This window comes from Cervus elaphus, chromosome X, assembly GCF_910594005.1.
Source record: "Cervus elaphus chromosome X, mCerEla1.1, whole genome shotgun sequence".
In the NCBI taxonomy this organism is placed as follows: domain Eukaryota; kingdom Metazoa; phylum Chordata; class Mammalia; order Artiodactyla; family Cervidae; genus Cervus; species Cervus elaphus.
This window is the reverse complement of record NC_057848.1, coordinates 121738078-121759811: the sequence shown is the minus strand read 5'-3', so window position 1 is coordinate 121759811 and position 21734 is coordinate 121738078. Positions and strand designations below refer to the sequence as shown.

At 51.4% G+C, this 21734-nt stretch overlaps 1 protein-coding gene across 1 annotated transcript in view; it reads left to right on the top strand.

Annotated features, from left to right (window-relative positions):
• The window catches only part of LOC122690678 (oxysterol-binding protein-related protein 10-like), an 80483-nt gene extending 59420 nt beyond the window's left edge, over positions 1 to 21063 (top strand). Inside the window, exons 5-8 of the mRNA XM_043897576.1 lie at positions 12493 to 12679; positions 14640 to 14822; positions 18592 to 18745; positions 20921 to 21063. Coding sequence (XP_043753511.1) covers positions 12493 to 12679; positions 14640 to 14822; positions 18592 to 18745; positions 20921 to 20965 — 569 coding nt within the window. The 3' untranslated portion in view covers positions 20966 to 21063. The remainder of the gene's footprint in view (positions 1 to 12492; positions 12680 to 14639; positions 14823 to 18591; positions 18746 to 20920) is intronic.
• Positions 21064 to 21734: the final 671 nt, after the last annotated feature.

The following is a 21734-nucleotide window of genomic DNA, read 5'->3' as shown; positions in this document are numbered from 1 at the left end:
GATGTGGTCAGAGAGGTAACTGTGGCCAGGGCATGTGGGACCCTGGGGGCCATCCCCTGGGGTATTCGCTGTCACTGATGCTAAGTGAGCTGCAAAGATGAGGGCTTTGAGTAGAAGATTACGTGAACTGACTTGCATTTTAGCAAGATTGTTCCAGCTGCTTGTTGCAACTAGATCATAAGAGGGGAAAAGGGCACAAAGAGACCAGTCAGGAGATTATGATGTGAAGCCAGGCAGGAGATGGTGGTAGTTTGGGCCAGGGTAGAGATGGTGGGGGTGGTGACATGGGGTGGGAATCTGGATGAATTCTGAAGTGGAGAGATCAGACGTGGGGTGTGAGCAGAAGGTGATGCTGAGGCTTTTTGCTTTGTCACTCCGTCGTGTCCAACTCTTTGTGATTCCATGGACTGTAGCCCACCAGGCTCCTCTGTTCATGGCATTTTCCAGGCGAGAATACTGGAGTGGGTTGCCACACCCTCCTCTAGGGGATCTTCCCAACCCAGGGATTGAACCCGTGTCTCTTCTGTCTGCTGGGATTCTTTAACACTAGTGCCACCTAAAATACCACATAATTGTTGATGCTGTTCCCAGCACTATACACTTCATACCCGTGACTCATTTATTTTTCAGCTGGAAGTCTCTACCTCCTAATCTCCCTCATCTATTTCTTTCCTCCCCTCTGGCAGCCACCTGTTTGTTCTCTGAATCTATGCTTCTGCTGTGTTATGTTTGTTCATTTGCTTTGTTCATTTTGTTTTTTTAGATTCCACCCATAAGTATATCATACAGTATTTATCTTTCTCTGTCTGACTTGTTTCACTTAGCTTAATACCCTCTAGGTCTATCCCTTTTGTCACAAAGGGCAAAATTTCATTAGTTTTTATCATTACTATTTCATTGTGTATTTATACCATGATTTCTTTACCCATTTGTCTGTTGATGGGCACTTACGTTGCTTCCATATCTTGGTTACTGTAAATGATGCTGCTATGAACATAGGGCTGTGTGTATCTCTTCCAGTTAGTGTTTTCATTTTCTTTGGATAGATACCCAGAAGTGTGATTGCCAGACTGCATGGTGGTGCTGTCCTTAGTTTTGGGGGAATCTCCGTACTGTTCTCCATAGTGGTTGCACCAAGTGGTATTCCCACCACCAGGGTACAAGGGTTCCCTTTGCTCCACATCCCCGCCGGCATTTCTTATCTCTGATCTTCTTCATGATGGCCATTCTGACAGGTGTGAGGTGATAGCTCATTGTGGTTTCGATTTGCATTTCCCTGATGATTTGAGATGTTGAGCATCTTTTCATGTGCCTGTTGGCCGTTAAGCAGAGCAGACTGCTGTGGGTCTGTTCAGATCCTCTACCTGCTTTTCAATTGTTTGGTTTTTTAATGTTGAGATGTATGCATTCTTTGTTTGGAATAGTAACCCCTCATCAGACACATCTGGGTCTCAGATGTGAGCTGTGAGAGACAGATGACACCAGGCTTTTGGCCTGAGCCGCTTAGAAGGATGGAATAGCCCTTCGCTGAGGTGAGGAGGACCGGAGGGGGTGCTGGTTTGGAAGGAGTGTGCAGGAGTCCAGGTGGGTTATGTTAGGGTTTAGATATTTGAGGGGTGACTTGAGCAGACAAGTGACGCTGCATGCTGGGGTTCTGTAGGGCGGTTCCAGCTGAGGTTAAAACTTGTCACTTAGAACCTGGAGACTGGTAGGTGTCGCATGTCTGCTGAGTGTAGGGTCGGCCTCTCATGTTCAGGATCTGGGCTCCCTCGTTCCTTACGGGCAGCTGGTAGGGGCCGCGGCCTTCATTCACCTTGCACAGCCTGGGACAAAGCTCTTAATGACGTGTGTTGGAAACCGTGTCACACCCTTGCTGTAGCATTTCTGGAGCAGAGCTGGGATTTTCTGCTCTCATGTTTCCTCTGCCTGAAAGTTCTCCCTCAGACATCTCAGTGGAGTGCTGAAAGAGAAAGAAGAATCTGGAGAGAGACTCTGCAAGGCCCCTTCTGGACCCCCCACCCCGTGTACTCCTGCCGTGGACAGGCCTGGGCAGGCTTGCCTCTCATTCTGGTGGGGCTTTCATTCTGTCTGTCTTTTCAGCCCTTCTTTCATATTAATTAAGTGTGGGCTCTGTAACCCACCATCTTTCTGACTTTTCACAGAAAATGCTTCTCAGTTCCGTTCAGTTCAGAGGCTCAGTTCTGCCTGACTCTTTGCAATCCCATGAACTGTGACACGCCAGGCCTCCCTGTCCATCACCAACTCCCGGAGTTTATGCAAACTCATGTCCATCGAGTTGGTGATGCCATCCAGCCATCTCATCCTCGGATGTCCCCTTCTCCTCCTGCCCCCAATCCCTCCCAGCATCAGGGTCCTTTCCAGTGAGTCAGTTCTTCACATCAGGTGGCCAAAGTATTGGAGTTTCAACTTCAGCATCAGTCCTTCCAATGAATATTCGGGACCGATTTCCTTTAGAATGGACTGATTTGATCTCCTTGCTGTCCAAGGGACTCTCAAGAGTCTTTTCCAACACCACAGTTCAAAAGCATCAATTCTTTGGCGTTCAGCTTTCTTTATAGTCCAACTCTCACATCCATACATGGCTACTGGAAAAACCATAGCTTTGACTAGATGGACCTTTGATGGCAAGGTAATGTCTCTGCTTTTTAATAAGCTGTCTAGGTTGGTCATAATTTTTCTTCCAAGGAGCAAGCGTCTTTTAATTTCATGGCTGCAATCACCATCTACAGTGATTTTGGAACCAACCCCCCCAAATAATGCCCCCCCCACTCTGTTTCCCCATCTATTTGCCATGAAGTGATGGGACCCGATGCCTTGATATTAGTTTTTGAATGTTGAATCTTAAGCCAACTTTTTCACTGTCCTCTTTCACTTTCATCAAGAGGCTCTTTAGTTCTTTTTTGCTTTCTGCCATAAGCGTGGTATCATCTGCATATCTGAGGTTATTGATATTTCTCCTGGCAATCTTGATTCCAGCTTGTGGTTCATCCAGTCCAGCATTTCTCATGATGTACTCCACATGTAAGTTAAATAAGTAGGGTGACAATATACAGCCTTGACGTACTCCTTTCCCAATCTGGAACCAGTCTGTTGTCCAGTTCTCACTGTTGCTTCTTGATCTCCATACAGATTTCTCAAGGGATGTCAGGTGGTCTAGTATTCCCATCTCTTGAAGAATTTTCCACAGTTTATTGTGATCCACACAGTCAAAGGCTTTGGCATAGTCAATAAAGCAGAAATAGATATTTTTCTGGAACTCTCTTGCTTTTTTGATGATCCAGTGGATATTGGCAATTTGATCTCTGGTTCCTCTGGCTTTCCTAAATCCAGCTTGAACATCTGGAAGTTCACGGTTCACATACTGTTGAAGCCTGGCTTGGAGAATTTTAAGCATTACTTTGCTAGTGTGTGAGATGAGTGCAATTGTGTGGTAGTTTGAGCATTCTCTGGCATTGCCTTTCTTTGGGATTGGAATGAAAACTGACCTTTTCTGGTCCTATGGCCATTGCTGAGTTTTCCAAATTTGCTAGCATATTGAGTGCAGCACTTTCACAGCATCATCTTTTAGGATTTGAAATAGCTCAACTGGAATTCCATCACCTCCACTAGCTTTGTTTATAGTGATGCTTCCTAAGGCCCACCTGACTTCACATTCCAGGATGTCTGGCTCTAGGTGAGTGTGAGTGATCACACCATCATGATTATCTGGGTCCTGAAGATCTTTTTTGTACAGTTTGTCTGTGTATTCTTGCCACCTCTTCTTAATATCTTCTGCTTCTGTTAGGTCCCTACCATTTCTGTCCTTTATTGAGCCCATCGTTGCATGAAATGTTCCCTTGGTATCTCTAGTTTTCTTGAAGAGATCTCTAGTCTTTCCCATTCTATTGTTTTCCTCTATTTCTTTGCATTGATCACTGAGGAAGGATTTCTTATCTCTCCTTGCTATTCTTTGGAACTCTGCATTCAAACGGGTGTATCATTCCTTTTCTCCTTTGCCTTTCACTTCTTTTCTTTACATAGCTGTTTGTAAGGCCTCCTCAGACAGCTATTTTTCTTTTCTTTTTCTTGGGGATGGTCTTGATCCCTGTCTCCTGTACAATGTCACGAACCTCCGTCCATAGTTCTTCAGGCACTCTGTCTATGAGATCTAATCCCTTGAATCTGTTTGTCACTTCTACTGTGTAAGGGGTTTGATTTAGGTCATACTTGAATGGTCTAGTGGTTGTCCCTACTTTCTTCAATTTAAGTCTGAATTTGGCAATAAGGAATTCATGATCTGAGCCACAGTCAGCTCCTGGTATTGTTTTTAATGATTATATAGAGCTTCTCCATCCTTGGCTGCAAAGAATATAATCAATCTGATTTCAGTGTTGACCATCTGGTGATGTCCATGTGTAGAGTCTTCTCTTGTGTTGTTGGGAGAGGGTGTTTGCTATGACCAGTGCGTTCTCTTGGTAAAACTCTGTTAGCCTTTGCCCTGCTTCATTCTGTACTCCAAGGTCAAATTTGCCTGTTACTCCAGGTGTCTCTTGACTTCCTACTTTTGCATTCCAGTCCCCTATAATGAAAGGACCTCTCTTTTGGGTGTTAGTTCTAGAAGGTCTTGTAGGTCTTCATAGAACCGTTCAGCTTCTTCAGCATTACTGGTTGGGGCATTGGCTTGGATTACTGTGATACTGAATGGTTTGCCTTGGAACAAACAGAGATCATTCTGTCGCTTTTGACATTGCATCCAAGTACTGCATTTCAGACTCTCTTGTTGACTATGATGGCTACTCCATTTCCCCTAAGGGATTCCTGCCCACAGTAGTAGATATACTGGCCATCTGAGTTAAATTCACCCCTTCTAGTCTGTTTTAGTTTGCTGATTCCTAAAATGTCAGTGTTCACTCTTGCCATCTCCTGCTTGACCACTTCCAATTTGCCTTGACTCATGGACCTAACATTCCAGATTCCTATGTAATACTGCTCTTTACATCATCGGACTTTACTTTTATCACCAGTCACATCCAAACTGGGTGTTGTTTTTGCTTTGGGTCTGTCTCTTCATTCTTTCTGGAGTTAGTTCTTCACTATCTCTAGTAGCATATCGGCCACCTACTGACCTGGGGAGTTCATCTTTCGGTGTCCTATCTTTTTGCCTTTTCATACTGTTCATGGGGTTCTCGAGTCAAGAATGCTGAAGTGGTTTGCCATTCCCTTCTCCAGTGGACCGCGTTTTGTCAGAACTCTCCACCATGACCTGTACACAGGACTGGGGAAACAGACTTTTGGAGGGCACAAACAGAAAGAACCTTGTGCCCACCAGGACCCAGGAGAAAGGAGCAGTGACCTCACAAGAGACTGACCCAGACTTGCCCGTGAGTGTCCAGGAGTCTCTGGCGGAGGCATGGGTCGGTGGTGGCCTGCTGCAGGATCAGGGTCACTGAGTGTGGCAGTGCGTGCCTGGGGCCTTTTGAAGGAGGTTGTCATTATCTTCATTACCTCCACCATAGTGGCCTCAGGGCAAATAATAGGGAGGGAACACAGCCCCTCCCTTCAATAGAAAATTGGATCAAAGATTTACTGAGCATGGTCCTGCCCATCAGAACAAGACCCAGTTTCCCCCTCAGTCAGTCTCAACCATCAGGAAAATGCTTCTAAGAATACCAGACTTCCAAGATTCTGGTTATTGTGCTCACGGCTCCTTTGCGGGGTGGGTGGTGCTGGGGGTGTGGGTTGTTTTTCTTTGCCTCACTGACTTCTTTGCACTGATCAGGGACATTCCGTGATTTTGTTGGTTGGGCTTGAAGTGACATTTTTCAGTCCTTCATTCTAAAAATGAGATGGGTCCACTTGAAATTTTGTACTTAACCACATGTGCTAATCTTATTTTTTTAAAATAGTTTTTAAAATTTATTTTGCTGTGTCGGATCTTTGTTGCAGCATGTTGGATCTAGTTCCCTGACCAGGGATCAAACCCGGGCCCCCTGCATTGTGAGCGTGACGTCTTAGCCACTGGCCCAATAGGGAAATCCCAGGGAAGCTTTAAATGATTGCCTTTAGGCTCTGGAGTGTCTGGCTGTGATAAAATGCCATTATCAAGTGTTTCATTGTGCCTTGAGTTTTCCTAGTTGCTCCTCAGAGACCTCCCTGAATGGCCCCTCAGCTCTGACACTGAGAGGCCCTACGGGTAACATTGTTCAGCCCTCCCCGAGGTGACATCGCTCTGTGAAAGGCACAGGTCCCTCTGCTTGGCACCCACCAGATTGCTGGGGACCTGCTCATCCAGCCAGTCTGCAAACCCCTGCCCCCCAGAACTCCAGACCAGCGCCCAATGCACGGGTCCGTGGGGACAGGCCGGGGCTGGCTTGCCCATGAAGGCTGGCCCCACAGGGCCTGCAGACTAGTTCCCTGGAGTCATTTTCCATGCTTCTGTGATTTCTTTCCAGAGGCAACGTCCTGTTGGAATATTTTGATTCCTCAAAATTATTTTAGAGATGTCAGTTTCAAAGTCTTCATGCTTGGCCTTATGTTTATTGATAAATCAATGGGTGGGATTTGAAGCAGAAACCTCCCAGCTTGAGGACTAGCCATGGCCCGGAAAGCTGGATTATTCGCTGTTTTTCAGCTTCTCTCAGCTCCTAGGCCAATTAAAAAGGAGCTTTCATTTGTAAGCCCGTTTGCAAGTCTAGTTTTAATATAGTCTTTTATTCGTTATTAGGGACAGACTTTTGTACGCAGTCTTGAAAACAGAGTCTTGAGAAGGCATAATTGCTGGTGATTTAATGAGTGAGAACACATTTATGCGTTTTCAGAAAAGAGCCCAGGAAGGTGGTCTCACCAGTGCAGTATATTAGCCTTACTCTGGGGCTTGCTCCTCTGATTTCAGTGAACTTGAGGGAAATTTCACCTTGGTTTGGAGGGATTTGCAGGAAATTTCACCTTGGTTTGGACAAGTGGAGGCTGCCTCCCACCTGGCTCCCTTCCCACGAGCATCACCCATCACCCATCACCTGACTTTGTGAGTTCCTCTTCATTCCCGAGTGGAAGAAGTACTGCTAAGAATTCGCCTGCCCAGAGAGTGGGGAGTGATCAGTATCCTGGCGTCATAGCTGTGTGCTCTTAGCTGAGTTTCAGGGGTCACCTTTTCACATCCCCGTGAGGTGTGGGTACCATTACCCCTGCATCAGCTGAGGGGCAGAGGAGTTAAGGTCACCAGGCTGGTGAAGGACAGAGGACTTGGAATGATACAGGGGTCCCCAACCTCCAGGATCTAACGCCTCAATCTGAGATGGAGATGATGTAAATATAAATAAGGAGCACGGTAAAAGTAATGTGCTTGAATCATCCCCAAACCACCACCCCAACCCCCATCCGTGAAAAGATTGTCTTCCATGAAACCGGTCCCTGGTGCAGTGCCAAAAATGTTGGGGATTGCTGACCTGAGGTCTCATCTGTGCTCAGTCATGCCTGATTCTTTGCGACCCCAGGGACCCCGACCGCAGGCTCATCCATCCATAGCATTCTCCAGGCAAGAATACTGTAGCAGGTTGCCATTTCCTAGTCTAGAGGATCTTTCCGGCCCAGGGATTGAACCCGTGTCTCCTGCTTTGCAGGTAGATTCTTTACCCCCTGAGCCACCTGGGAAGGTCTCATCTAAGACTTTTTTTTTTTAAATGGTGACATAACGTTGTTATTGTTTAGTTGCTTCTGACTCTTTGTGACCCCATGGACTGCAGCACGCCAGGCCTCCCTGTCCTTCACTATCTCCCGAAGTTTGCCCAAGTTCATGTCCATTGAGTTGATGATGCTATCTAACCATCTCCAGGCATATGCTCCAGTTAAGTATGTTCTAAAGAAGCTATCACTTGTCTGATCCTAGCTCACCAAGTTCATACCCGTGAAGGAGAGAAGGAAGACCCAGCACGTGGCGCTCACAGCTGCCGCACGCTCCTGCTCTGCAGAGAGGCCACCGCGGAATGTGCTAATGGACTGGGGTCCCTGAGGCTTGGGAGGGCTGACCACGGTGGGGGGCAGTGTAGACGGCAGGGGTGGGGTGGTGCTCTTGGGGACACCTGAGTCCCCTGGGAGGACTGGACTGCCACGTAGTCCATCATCGAGGAGGGCAGGGATGGGGGACAGAGAGCCGCCTTCTCTGGGCCCTTGAAGGCAGGTGACGGAGGCACCCACAGCCTCCTCCTGGTCTCGGGGCCCCTCCACACTGCCGCAGGCCCTGAGACCTCGAGGGTGTGGCGACGCTCGGGGAACCAGAGGCTTCTGAGCAGAACTGGGGCATGGGGGAGTCAGCGGGGGCCTCATTCTCCCCAGCTTCCACTTCCAGTCCCTCTTGTTGGTGTCAGATCTGTTCGGCATGAGCTGAAACTTGCCACCTGCCTCTCTGTCTTCAGCAGCTTAATTCTAGCAAGGGCGCAAGTAGCCTTGAAAATGAAACTCAGGCCTGCCCATAATCCCCCAGGGTCCTGAGCAGGAGCTGTGAGCAGGGACAAGGGTCAGGTCCTCCTGGGAAACACAGGTCCACCCTCGCCTGCATCTCAGGACAGGGCCCCAGGGGTTGCCTGGGGCATCTCGGCACTGCCTGGGGACAGTGAGGAGAGAGAGGCCTGAGGCGTGGCTTTGGGGAAGATGCTATAATTTAAGATGGTGCAGAGGTCAGCGTGCTCTGAATTTCAGCGTATCTGGTGGAGTGGAGCCGTGTTGCCTGTGCGTTTATGTTACAGGGATTGATGTAGGAGGGTGAGAGGGAGAGATTTCAGTGTTGCTGCGATCTCTGCCCCTCAGTCCTGCGCCTGTGATCCTGAGTGGCCCATAAGCCTGCTTTTCTCAGGGATCCTCACTTCTCCATGTGCCTCCTGTGAGCACCCTGCCCCACTGCGGGAGACTGTGACCCCCAGACACACACAGCTGCTCCTGGGCTCACCCAGCCTGCTGTCTGTGCGTCGGCAGGTCTGACTTGACAGGACTTCACCCGGAGTGAGGGTGAGGGTTCTGGACAAGCCTGGTCTGTTCCATCAGCTGTGGCTCATGGGCGATTCAAGGAGTTTCCAAGAGTAAACGGAGTGACTCTTCCAGCCCATGTTTATGTGGGCTTTGAAAACTCGGCACTCGTGTCCCCTCTGTACCTTCAGACTCTCCTGGCGAGCTCCCCAGGGCTGAAACGGGCACAGACACACCCACAGTGTCTCTCTGCTGGGCAAATTCTAGCTCGATGGATTGATTGATTTTTTTTAATTTTATTGTCAGCTGTACAGCAAAGTGACTCAGTTCTATGTATATACATATACACACATTCTTTTTCATATCCTTTTCCATTATGGTTTATCACAGGATACTGGATGTAGTTCCCTGTGCTATACAGTGGGACCTTGTTGGGCATCCATCCTGTGGATACTGGTTTGCATCCACTAACCCCAGCCTCCCACCCCACCCCTCCCTCAGCTCCCTCTCCCTTGGCGACCACAATTCTGTTCTCCGGATCTGTGAGTCTTTTTATGTTTCGTTGCTGTTGTTGCTGCTCAATCACTAAGTTCTGTCCAATTCTTTGGGATCCCATGGACTGTAGCATGCCAGGCTTCCCTGTCCTTCACCATCTCCTGGAGTTTGCTCAAATTCGTGTCCATTGAGTCAGTGATGCCATCCAACCATCTTCTTCTCTGTCGTCCCCTTCTCCTCCTGCCCTCAGTCTTTCCCAGCATCAGGGTCTTTTCTAGTGAGTTGGCGTTTCGCATCAGGTGGCCAAAATATTGGATCATCAACTTAAGCATCAGTCCTTCCAATGAATAGTCAGGGTTGATTTCCTTTAGGATTGACTGGTTTGATCTCCTTGTCCAAGGAACTCTCGAGAATCTTCTCCAGCACCACAATTTGAAAGCATCAATTTTTCAGCACTCAGACTTCTTTATGGTCCAACTCTCACATCTGTACATGACTACTGGAAAAACCATAGCTCTGACTATATGGACCTTTGTTTGCAAAGTGATGCCTCTGCTTTTTAATATGCTGTCTAGGTTTGTCAATGCTTTTCTTCCATGCCGCAAGCATCTTTTAATTTCATGGCTGCAGTCACTATCTGCAGTGATTTTGGAGCCCAAGAAAATAAAGTTTCTCACCATTTCCATTGTTTCCCCATCTATTTGCCATGAAGTGATAGGACCAGATGCCATGATCTTAGTTTTTTGAATGTCGAGTTTTAAGCGTTTTTCACTCTCCTCTTTCACCCTCATCAAGAGGCTCTTTAGTTCCTCTTTGCTTTCTGCCTTTAGAGTGGTGTCATCTGAGATTGTTGATATTTCTCCCGGCAATCTTGATTCCAGCTTGTGGTCCATCCAGCCTGGCATTTTGCACAGTGTATTCTGCATATAAGTTAAATAAGCAGAGTGTTTCATAGATAAGTTCTGTTTGGTAGATAAGTTCATTTGTGTCGTAGTTGAGACCCCACATGTCAGTGGTATCATGTGGTATTTGTCTTTCTCTGTTTGGCCTACTTCACATGGTATGATAATCTCTAGTTTTATCCGTGTTGCTGAAAATGTGATTTTATTCTTTTCATGGCTGAGTAGAACCTATGCCTGTTGACTTAGATGCTTATCTAGCCTCAGAGAGAAATGCCAGCTGAGTTTTCATTTCTTCACTCTCACTGAGGAATGCTCAGTGAGTAGTTGTGAAGGCCGGAGCCCCAGGCTGCAAGAAAGGGTCCCCAGGGTGCACTGAGCCTCCTTATTCTTCCTGGTGGAGGAACCAGAGGTCCAGGGAGGGGACGTCACTGATGTTCCTGGTCGCGTGGATCCGGCTGAAGCACACCTTGCCTGTTGCCAGGCCAGCGTGGACAGGAGTGGAGCTCAGAGGGCACTTCTACAGGAAGCAGAGCCCCAGGTGGGGTGGGAGGCCGGGAAGGCTCTCACACGGAGCGAACCTCAGGAAGCCCATCCTGCCGGTTCCCAGGCCTCTGCCAGGCAGGGAGGTGCTGGGCCTCGGTGGGGGAGCGCAGCAGGCGGGAGCTGGACACTGATGCTCCCGCCATCTAGCAGCCCGGGGAGATGGTGTGTGCAGCAGTGGTCACAGTGGCCTTTGAGAACTTGATCCAAACTATCATTCTTTTCCCTAGGAAAAGAGAGAACCCCACATCATTTTCAAGAGGATCAGAGCTCTCCAAGTCTAGTGCTCGGCTTCCAGGGTGGGCTCCCCTAGGTGGTGGCAGAAGCAATGCACTCTGATTGCTAACTTCCTGAGAACCTTTGAGGTTGTCTCTGTTGCCCTCAGAATAAACGCAGAACTCTTTAGCAGGCTTTTTCGAAGTTTAAAGATGCAGTCTGGCCCCTGTAGACCGAGCAGCCTCCCTTTCTCCACCAGGGGCCTTTTCTCAGGCCCTGTCACCCCCACCCCATGCTCACCTGGCTGCTTCCCACCACAGGGCCTTTGCACATGCCTTCCTCAACCTGAGACTTTCCCCTCCCATCCTCCCCCACTCAGCCCTTAGCCCAGCTCCTGTGTCCCTTCCCCAGGGAAGTCTGTCCTGCCAGGTCAGCTCCTCCCCTTGCCTCCTCATCACAGTCATGGTTCTGCTGGCCCCTCAGTCACACCCACCTTTCTTTTCACCTTCTTGAGGGCAGAGAATGAGTCTGTCTGGTTCGCTGTGTGTTCTGGGTGCCTGACACACAGCAGAGGTCGGTACACAGAGGAGCGGCAGGTAGGCAGCTGGCCGTTGTGGAGGCGGGAGGCATGATGTCCATGGAGGGAGCAGGTTTGGTTTCTCATCTTTGCACCATCTGGGCCCCAGTGATGCTGCACGCTCAGCTTCTATGCCCTGATGCCAAATCAAATCTCAGAGGCCAAGTTCTGGGTGACATAGAAGAGAATAGCTTTATTGCTTTGCCCAGCAAAGGAGGACATGGTGGGTTCCTGGCCTCCAAACAGTGTGTCCCAACCCAGGAGGATGGGATGAGGAGTTCAGTAGTTCAAGGGTGGGCTTGCTGACAAGACAAGGCTGTGTGCAGGATCCACATGTCTCCTTTCTACATCTGTGGCTCTACTGCAGCCCTGAAACTAGGTCCATCTGCGCTGTTTTTCTAGATTCCATGTATGTGTGTTAATATATGGTATTTGTTTTTCTCTTTCTGACTGACTTCACTCCATACGACAGACTCTAGGTCTGTCCACATCTCTCTGAATGACTCAGTTTCACTCTTTTTTATGGCTGATACTCCACTGTACACGTGTACCACACCTCTGTAGTCCATCCATCCGTCGGTGGACGTGTAGGTTGTCTGTGGGTCCTGGCTGTAGTCAGTAGTGCGGCTGTTCCTTTCTTGGTTAGCAGCTGTTCGGATTTGCCCTTTGGACTTCTGGGAAGGTCCGGGGGGCTAGAGTCTTGCCGATGAGGAGCGGGGGCCACGGAGCCCCACAGGGCCCCCCTGGGTCTCAGCAGCCGCCCTCCGTGTGGCGTGGCGAGCCTGACGTGCCATCTGCTCCCAGGTGTGCTGCGGCTCCTGGAACACGGGGAGGAGTATGTGTTCACCCTGCCCAGCGCCTACGCCCGGTCCATCCTCACCATCCCATGGGTGGAGCTTGGAGGCAAAGTCAGCATCACCTACGCCAAGACCGGCTACTCGGCCACTGTCACCTTCCACACGAAGCCTTTCTACGGGGGCAAGGTCCACAGGTAGGCGGCGGCTGGGGCCGGCCCCGGGTCCGTCTGATCACGAGGCCCCAGGTCCCTTCTCTCCATCCGAAGCCTGGGTTCCAGCTGGGAGATGCGTTGATGATCAAACTCCAGTTAACGCGTCCTTTTCAGATGATGGGTCTCCGGGGCAGAGTTCTGAGCCCTTCCCAGTCCGGCGAGGTGCAGAGATCAGGGCTTCTGGGGTCATTGTCACCTCTCACTCCCCAGGCCTCCGCCTGACCTGTTCTGACACAGTTGGTCCATGAGCTCCATGCAACACCCTGAGTCCCGTGTCTTTGAGAGCAGGACTGTTTCTGTCCTTTGGGAACCTAGGAAGCATGCCTTAAGACGTGGAAGGAGACGGCCGCTGTTGGAGTGGAGCGTCACCTCGTTTTCTTGGTTCTGGCTTTAAGACTCTCCCCCTTTGGAGCAGATTACCAGATAAGCAAGCCCCCATCTTTTACCTTTCCCTTGGAAAGCTGTCCTGGGTGGCGTTCCCTTAGGGGTGTTGGAGTGCCCCCCGGACAGTGGATGCCCTCCTGGCTGTTTCAGGCTGGACACATCAGCTCCTAAGAGCCAACTGTGTGTGTCTCTCCCCAGCTCTGTGGCCCCTCATCCCGCCTGGTGGCTTGAGATCCGCCAAGGTTGGGGCAGGGAAGGAATTCACGGAAGGGCTGCAAACTGAGTGTTTCCCCCGTGACGAGCCCGTTGTTAAAGCGTGACCAACACAGCACAGACACCCTTCCCACAGGATCCGCCAGAGGGTTCTGGGTGCGCCGTGGGACCCCGCTGTGTCGAGGCTCAGGGGGAATGCTTCCAGGTCTGTGTTCAGAAACTCCATGTTCATCCGGAGTGTGGCCTTTAGGAAAAGAGGACCCGGGCTCCTCCACCTCCCATTCCTGCTGTGTTTTTCTGCCCGCAGCAGGCTCCTAGGGAGAGGGAGTGGGCTCTGCCTTCCCCAAGAGCTGAGCCCCTGATTCCCGGGCTGGGTGGGTGAGGCAAGGGGCCACACTTCTCCACCAGAACCCTTGTAAACCAGGCTGCAGGGAGTCGCCCTCGTTTAGTGATTGAAAAGTGCTCCTGAGACTCTTATGTTCTTTTGGTGGTTGAGATGTGCACTATTATTATTATTACTAAATAAACAGAATTTTTGGCCGCACCCCACAGCATGCAGGATCTAGTTCCCTGACCAACGACCATAGTTCCACCAGGGTTGAACCCACCACCTTGCCCTGGAAGTGCGGAATTTTAACCACTGGACCGCCAGAGAGGTCCCAGAATGTACACCGTTAGGTGCGATTTGAGGAAGAAGGGTGATTTCCACCCCAATAATAACATTTTGTAAAACCTTTGCATGTTTATCAAAACTAAAAATTGATGAGATTCAACTAAACAACTCACAATAAAGAGCAATAAAGGATGTATAATTTTAAACTGCCTAATTTATTGTCAAAAATCAGTAAAACAATATTAATTGAAAACAAACTGAGAAAACTGAGGAGGGGATAAATTAGGACTTTGGGATTAACAAATACATACTTTATATAAACAGGTAAACAACAAGGACCTACTGTATAGCACAGGGGTCTCAGTGTCTTATTATAACCTATAAATGAAAAGAATCTGAAAATATATATATACATGTTCATGTATGTGTGTGTAACTATATGAACCACTGTTTCTTGAAACTAACACAACATTGTAAATTAAGTATACTTCAATTAACAAAAACTAAGCAGTTAACATTGCTGCATCCTTAAGACTTTATTCAGATCTACCTGTTTGCCCACTGATGCTTTCCTTATCTGCTCAAGGATGTTAGATTACATTTTAAGAGCTAGTCTTTGAGCAAAAGAGCAGCCCCATAAAAAAAAAATCTGCCCATGTGAGCACACCTTTCGAAGTCAGTCTGTGCTCTGATAGACTCACAAAGTGTTCACTGCACTCTTCGTTCACTCAGGGTCACAGCAGAAGTGAAGCACAATCCCACCAACACCATCGTGTGCAAAGCCCACGGGGAGTGGAACGGGACCCTGGAGTTCACCTACAACAACAGGGAGACCAAGGTCATCGACACGACCACACTGCCCGTGTACCCCAAGAAGATCCGCCCCCTGGAGAAGCAGGGCCCCATGGAGTCCAGGTGGGGGCCAAGCGTTGCTGTCTCAGCACGTGACCCTGGCAGAGAGGACGTCCCAGGGGACGGGTCCAGAATCATGCTCTGATTCCTTCAGAGCTATCCTCTGGGTGTCACTCAGGAAGAGACTGGTTGTCACTTTCAGTTTAGTTGTTCTGCAATCATGGGGCAGAATGTGAAGACAGCCCGCCCGGACTTTACTGCCTGTCTTACAAGAAGTTGTCAGCTCTGCTGGTCTGTTATGTAATCATTAAGTTAAGTACAGAGAGATGTTAGTAATCAAGAAACCATGCAATTAAGCAATGAGATACCTTTTTTTCTTACTAGATTAGCAACATAATTTTAAAAAATTCTGTGCTGGCAAAACTGTGATAAAATTGACACTCTGTGTCTTATGTAGGAAGGTGCCAGGTTCGCTGCAGGGACCAGTAGCTTTAAATTTGTGACTTTTCCTTTATCTTGTAGTCTGCTTCTGGGAATCTCATCTAAGGGAGACTCCTTCAATTCACAAAAGGTTTTAAAAATGAAATTTGGGTATGTTTTTTTCATTAAACAACAAACAGAAACCATCTAACAGTGCAGTGATTTGGAGAAAACAGGTTAAGTGAGTGAAGGAGAATCCACTCTGTCACATGAATATTCTGCAGTCACTTAACGTGATGTTTATGCAGGTATAGAAGCAGCATCTTCTGGAAATGTGCAATTAAAAATTTTAAATCTAGGAGTTCAGGCAAGTTTGCCCCACAGGCCAGATCACACCTTGTAAACAATTTTTGTAAAATTTTGTGGGAACACCACCGTGTTCACCTGTTTGCATCTTGTTTGCGGCCACCATCTTGCAACAATACTAGTGAAATAGTAGTGACCAAGACCACATGGCCTGCAAAGCCTAAAATGTTGGCTCGCTGGCCCTCACAGGAGAACGTTTGCTGGCTCCTGCTCTTATTGAAAAGCATGCTGCTCTATAGAAAGATGACGTGGGATTAACATGAAATCACAGATGACCCCGTAAAAGGGTTTGCCATGACCAGAAGAGTTTGCCACCAAATTGGAACAGTGTTTATTATGTGGAAATGAAGCCAGGGATACTGCGGGGAGCCGGCCTGACTGCTCAGGCCCCTTCTCGGCCCTGAGAGAGATCTAAGAGGTCCCTCTCTGTCCCGCCACCCCTGATTTATTAAAGTGCAAGTTGGCCTTTCTCACCTCCCTCAAGGAAATCGCTGCAGCCACCATTTGCCCATTTTCCTGACTCTGATAAGATTATTGGGCTCCTGTGAATGGTTTATGTCTAGGTAGTCTTTAACTGATTGTAAGACGCTGGTGCCATGCTCTGCTAGAGTTAAGATAAAACTCCTGAGCTAAAACTAGTGTCTGCAGTTCTGCACGTATGCAAGTCTTTGATCTAAAATTTGGTGAATCCTGTTATCATATATATGTATGTTACCCCTCAATAAAGTCGTCGGAATCAGTCACAAGCTGACTCCGTCCCTCTCAACCCCATCTTTCCGAGTCTTTTATTTCTCAGGTGCTCTGGTGATTGCGTCCTCGACCTGTTCGTTTTGCCGGCAGGTCCGGCAGGATACCAGTGTGTGTAAATCATATGTTGTCACCGAGTTTGCTAGAAAGGGGGCTGCGGTGTCCTGGAAATCTGGCTTTGAGCTAGGAGTCGTCCACTCGTGCCCGTTGATGAGAGTGTAACCTTCTCCGTGTTGGGAGGGCATGAACCCAGCCCAGTGAGCCGTGATGGGATGCGACCCCTGCCCACGTGGCCTCCGATGACGCCTCCCCCCAGTCAGGAGCCCTGCAGTCCCTGTCACAGCCCCACTTGTTTCTGGCGTGGCTGTTGATCACCAAACTGTGATTCCCGTGGGCTGAGCTTCCAAGGATGTCCTTGCCTTAGCTGGTCCTTAGGAAGCCTCTTGGAGCTGGGAGCTCAGGCCCCTGCCTGGAGCAGAGCGGATAGGGGATGGAGTGTGGAACGGGAGAGGGGCGGGGGTTGACGCTTCTTGTCTCACACACGTGGACTCCCTGCCACCTGGAGCTGGGCCGTCAGCAAACCCAGCCGCCCACCTTGTTCCCCGTGGTGGGAATGGCCCAGAGGGAGCACCTGAGCCCGCTTACATGCTGGCCAGCCAGGCCCCACCTGTGGAGGCCAAGGAAGGCCCGCCTGGTGGCCTCGGCCCAAAGCGGCCCAGCCCCCACCTGCCCCATGGCAGGGAACCCCTACCCGGTTGTGGGAAGAGAAGCTGCTTTTCATCAGCCACCCCAGTCAGCGTGCTCACAATGCCCTGAGCCTGGCCTGCATGCTCCGCGGGGTGCTGCTGCCTGCTCTCCCAAAGGGCTCTCCTGGGCTTCCTTTTTGCTTTTCATGCTGACCTGCTCCTACCCTCCCAGCCCTGGAGGCTTTTCTGCCCTGTGTTTTGGCCTGAAATTCAGCGCCTTCCCTGGCGAGCCCTGGCTTGCCCCTCCAAGGGGCTCTGGGTGGAGCCTGTGAATGAATGGGCTGAGCCCTTGATGTGGGCTGGCTCCTTGCTCACCAGCCACGGGGGCTGTCTGCCCTCTAGTTTTGAGGCTGCTATCCCATGATGGGACTTGTCAGGGGAAGTCCTGCCCTGGGAGCACCCCCACCCTGGATGTCCGGGCACCCGGTCGTTCCCTCTGCACGAGATGTGTGTTGAAGGTGGGGGCAATGGAAAAGCCAGTTTGAGGCAGCAACCAGCCCACTCTGTCTGCTTCCCAGCCCCCTTTCCTCTTTGAGCCCACCTCTTCCCCTCTAAGCTCTCAGGGTGCTGTAGAAAGAGCGAGGGCTGGGAGCCCGCTTGGAGCTGGCTTCCTGCCCCGCTCCAGAGCTTTCTCCTGTGTGCGCTGGGAGCCAGGACGCCACTGTCCCCAGCGCTTTGTGGCGTGGGGCAGTGACCGGGGGGTGGGGGGTGGGGTGGGGCGGGCAGTCTGGCCTCTGTAGCCTGAGCCCAGCTCCCGTCTGGACTCGGATTCCCCAGGAGGGCTGCCGTCTTGGCCGGCTCGGCCGCTCCACTGCTGACTCCCTGGCTTAGGAGCTAACAGGGCGCCTGTGCTCAGCCTGCTGCAGAGGCATCCGTGTCCCCCAGGCCAGGGAGGGCGTGCTCGCTGTGGAGAAGCCTGCCGTTTCCTTTGTGCGGAATCTGGGCGGGTCCTGATATGAGAAAGTGAGGAAGTGTCCCCTTCACCTAAATGCGGGTCCCCCCCCCCCAACTCAGCTCCAGCACAGGGTGGGACTGGGGGGAGGTGTTTCCTGAGGAGGGAAGCCGATGGCTTCTCCAGTAAACGAATAAATGAATGAGTCTAACTTTGCATGTAGACACTGGCAGGTGGTGGATCCTCCGGTGTCTGTAACTCCTAGTATGGGGTTCCCCTGCGGGAGCAGCCACTGTTTACATCCATCAACTTGCTGACCTCCGGCAGCTGGCTGCCCTTGGTGGGGGTCTTGTTTTCTCTGCTTTAGGATGGGGTCCTAACATCACGTCTGTGTCACTGGGGTGTTGTGATGATGAGTTAATGTAAACTGCCTATAAACGAGGTGCCCACCGCATGGCAGGGTCTGCGTGGATTCTGTCTGCAGGAGCAGCAGGATTCCTCCCGTCACCCCTAGACTGGTCCCCGGGCTCTCAGAGCCGGGGAGGGCAGAGGGGATTCACAGTTGGGTGCAGATGGGGCTCCGGGCCCTCCTCGCCGGGGACCGCAGCCTCAGGCCGCTGGCCCTGCCTGACTGCTAACTGTGCCCCCCGTGTTCCCCCAGGAACCTCTGGCGGGAGGTGACCCAGTGCCTGCGCCTAGGGGACATGGAGGCGGCCACCGAGCAGAAGCGGCGGCTGGAGGAAAAGCAGTGGGCGGAGGAGCGGAAGCGGGAGAACCTCTGCGCGCCCTGGCGGCCCAAGTACTTCATCCAGGAGGTGACCCGCAGGCGTCCGGGGCGGGGTGGGCGGGCTGTCCAGTCACGGCCGCGGGTCGGGCAGGGAGGGCGGGGGAGGACCAGGCACCGCGGCCGCGGCCCCAGGGCCCTGAATGCCTGCTGCCCTCACGTTTCCAGTGGAGGAGCCCCTGCCGGTGGGGAGGCGCACGTGGGGGCCGAGGCTCGGGACGCGTCGGCTTAACAGAGATCGCAGACCTGCTGCTCTGCCTTCTATAGCAAATTAGTGGGAAAGGCTGGCCCAGCCCACCTCCTCACCTGGGGAGGTTGGGACCTTCCTATGACAAGCACCTCTTTAGAGCTTTGCCTCCTGTGGGGCCAGTGGAATGGACTTGGAGGGAGAGACTAGTGGGGGGTGGGGGAGGGTTGTCCCAGGTCACCATGAATCCTGGGGAAACCACTTCCCCGACCCAGCACCCTGCCCACCTGCTGGTCAAAGCGCCGTGTGCCCAATCTTTGTGGCGCAGCTGGACAGCATCCTGAGAACATAATTGGAAACAACAAAAGTGCAGGAGCCACAGTTTTTCAGGCAGGGAGTCAGGAGTCTGAGACAGTCAATGAGAGAAACGGGCTGGTGGGGACCAGACAGACCCCAGTCTGTACCTGAAGGGGTGGATGCTACTCACCTCCAGGCCATCACAGGCCGATGACCCAGTTCTTCACAAGAAGCCAGAAATCGGCATTTCTGTGGGAGATCAGATACTCAGCTGGTGTTGAGGAATCTTGAAAGGTTTAAATGCTGAGGGCCAGTGGCAGTTTGTCTGGACTGTCCCTGTCCGGGCACTGGTGGGGTCTGACTTGCGCTCCGTGGAAGCATGACCCCGAGTAGCCGGAAGGCTGCAGGGAGAGAGGGTGACCATCAGGTGGGCTGGGACCACCCCCCAGAGGCTGCAGCCAGGGCTGTGGGCTGAGCGTCGGCGTCACGGTTGGCCGCTGCCTTAGACAGGAAGCCTGCCTGGGGACACTGAGCGGGTCCTTGTCTGGAGGGCTTGCCCAGGGCAGGTGACTCTGTATTAGGGTTCTCCAGGGAAACAGCACAGAACCAACAGGAGATAGGAGTTCATGTAGATTTACGATGAGATGGTGGAGGCTGCAAAGCTACGAGATCAGTGGGTTGCAAGCTGGAACTGCGGGAAAGCCAGTGGTTTATTCAATCCAAAGCCTGAGACCCGGTGAGTTGATGGTGTGAACCTCTGCTCAAGGGCAGAAGTCCATATGAGTGAGGCAGGACAGACAAGGCCGATCCTTACCTCCTCCACCTTCGGTTCCACTCCGGCCGGGGGACATGGGGTTATCCCCTCCCCCGCATGGGGGCAGGGTATCTACCGCACCCCACCCATGCCACCCTCCTCCAGAAACACCCTTACTCTCAGGCTCAGAAACAAAACTTAACTCGGGGCTGGTCACATGGACACATCAAAGTAACCATTACGGGATCATCTCCCAGAGACAACTGTGTGGCTTGGCTTCTGTGGAACGCTGCACGTGAAGAAGTAAAATGACAGCAAGCCCCATTCTTTTCCCCCTAGAGGGCGTACTAAAAGCCAGTCAGTTTCTAGAGGACACCTAAAGGATACAGCCCACCCCAGCCTGGTTGCTGAGCAGTTGGCTCCTCTAGGCGGGCGCCGGGCCCCACGCCACTGGGAGCCTCGGCTTTTCCTCACCGGTGCCGTGTGTGACTGGTATCGTCTCCCGGGGCTGCCGCCTGCTGTGGCCTTTAGCGGGCTGTAAAGTCATTGCCCTGGGCAGGCTCCTCCTGCTCAGGCCCTTGTGTTTTCTCTTTCTTGTCCATTCATCCAAATACCGTCCTTTTTTTCCCTCCTGTCCTGCCGTTTCAAGGTGCTTTTTCTTTTGGGGCCAATTAATCTTCCTTGATGGAAGCCAGACAGGCCGTCTGCCGCCTCTGTGTTGTTTTGGTCATTTCGTGGGGTTTCCTCCTGAAGTGGCAGATGCGAAGGTCCCGGGGGCGCCAGGAGGGTTGGTGAGACCAGCAGCGTGGCTGGGCTGTGCGCCGTGGGGAGCGAGGCAGGGGCACAGGCTGGTGGGAGCCAGCGCTGCTCCACAGGGTCCTCGGGGCTGGGCAGGGAGGACCCCTTTGCTTCTGCCCTCACCTCGACGACAGTCCCCACGTATTGATGAGTCCTCCTGTCTCTTGCAGGGTGACGGCTGGGTGTACTTCAACCCCCTGTGGAAGGCACACTGATGGTTGGAGAGGCAGAGCTTTCAGAAATAGCCCTGATTTTGTAGGAATTAAAGTGGTACAGTATCAAGGTTCTGCGGGTCTTCCCTGAGACCACCTGAGAACACTCAAGACGCGGTACCTGAGAGAGAGATTCTGTTGTGAACGATGGGCCCCCAGACTTTGCCGTGGGATTGAGCTTATTCAAGAGCCATGTGGGCTTGCGTGTGCACATGTGTCTGTGTGCAGAGCTCCCCGCACACCGTCTGTTCACACGCATGCGCTCCGTCTGCTGGGTATCACTACACACGGAAGCACCGCACTTACCAACAGTGACGTGAGTGATTATGAGCTCCTTTTAATCAATGAGGTTTCAAGTTTTCTAGTTTTCACTTTTGCCAAAAAATGTTTTGCACTCACAAAGTATTCTCCAGTCGACAAGTCCTGTCCAGACGAAGGTGAACGGGCGTGGCCGGACTGCCATCCGTCTGGTGGAAGGTGGCTCATGCCTGGTGGAAGGTGGCTGCCACTTCACATCATGGCTGTGATTCCCACTCTGCCCCCAACTTTGTTGTTTGTTTGTCCATGCTCAAGACAGATCATCTGCATCTCCTGCGGGATGGGGAGTAGGTAGGAAGCTGTTAAAGGTGTAGGCTAGAGCCTTCCCGGATGGAGCGCCCCCTGGGAGAGCCCACAGCCAGGCCTGCCTTGGGATGGTCCTCCCACGTCCTTGCCCCAGAAGCTCTCTGATGATTTCTTATGCTCAAAGCGCTAGTCATAGTTTTCAGAAGCT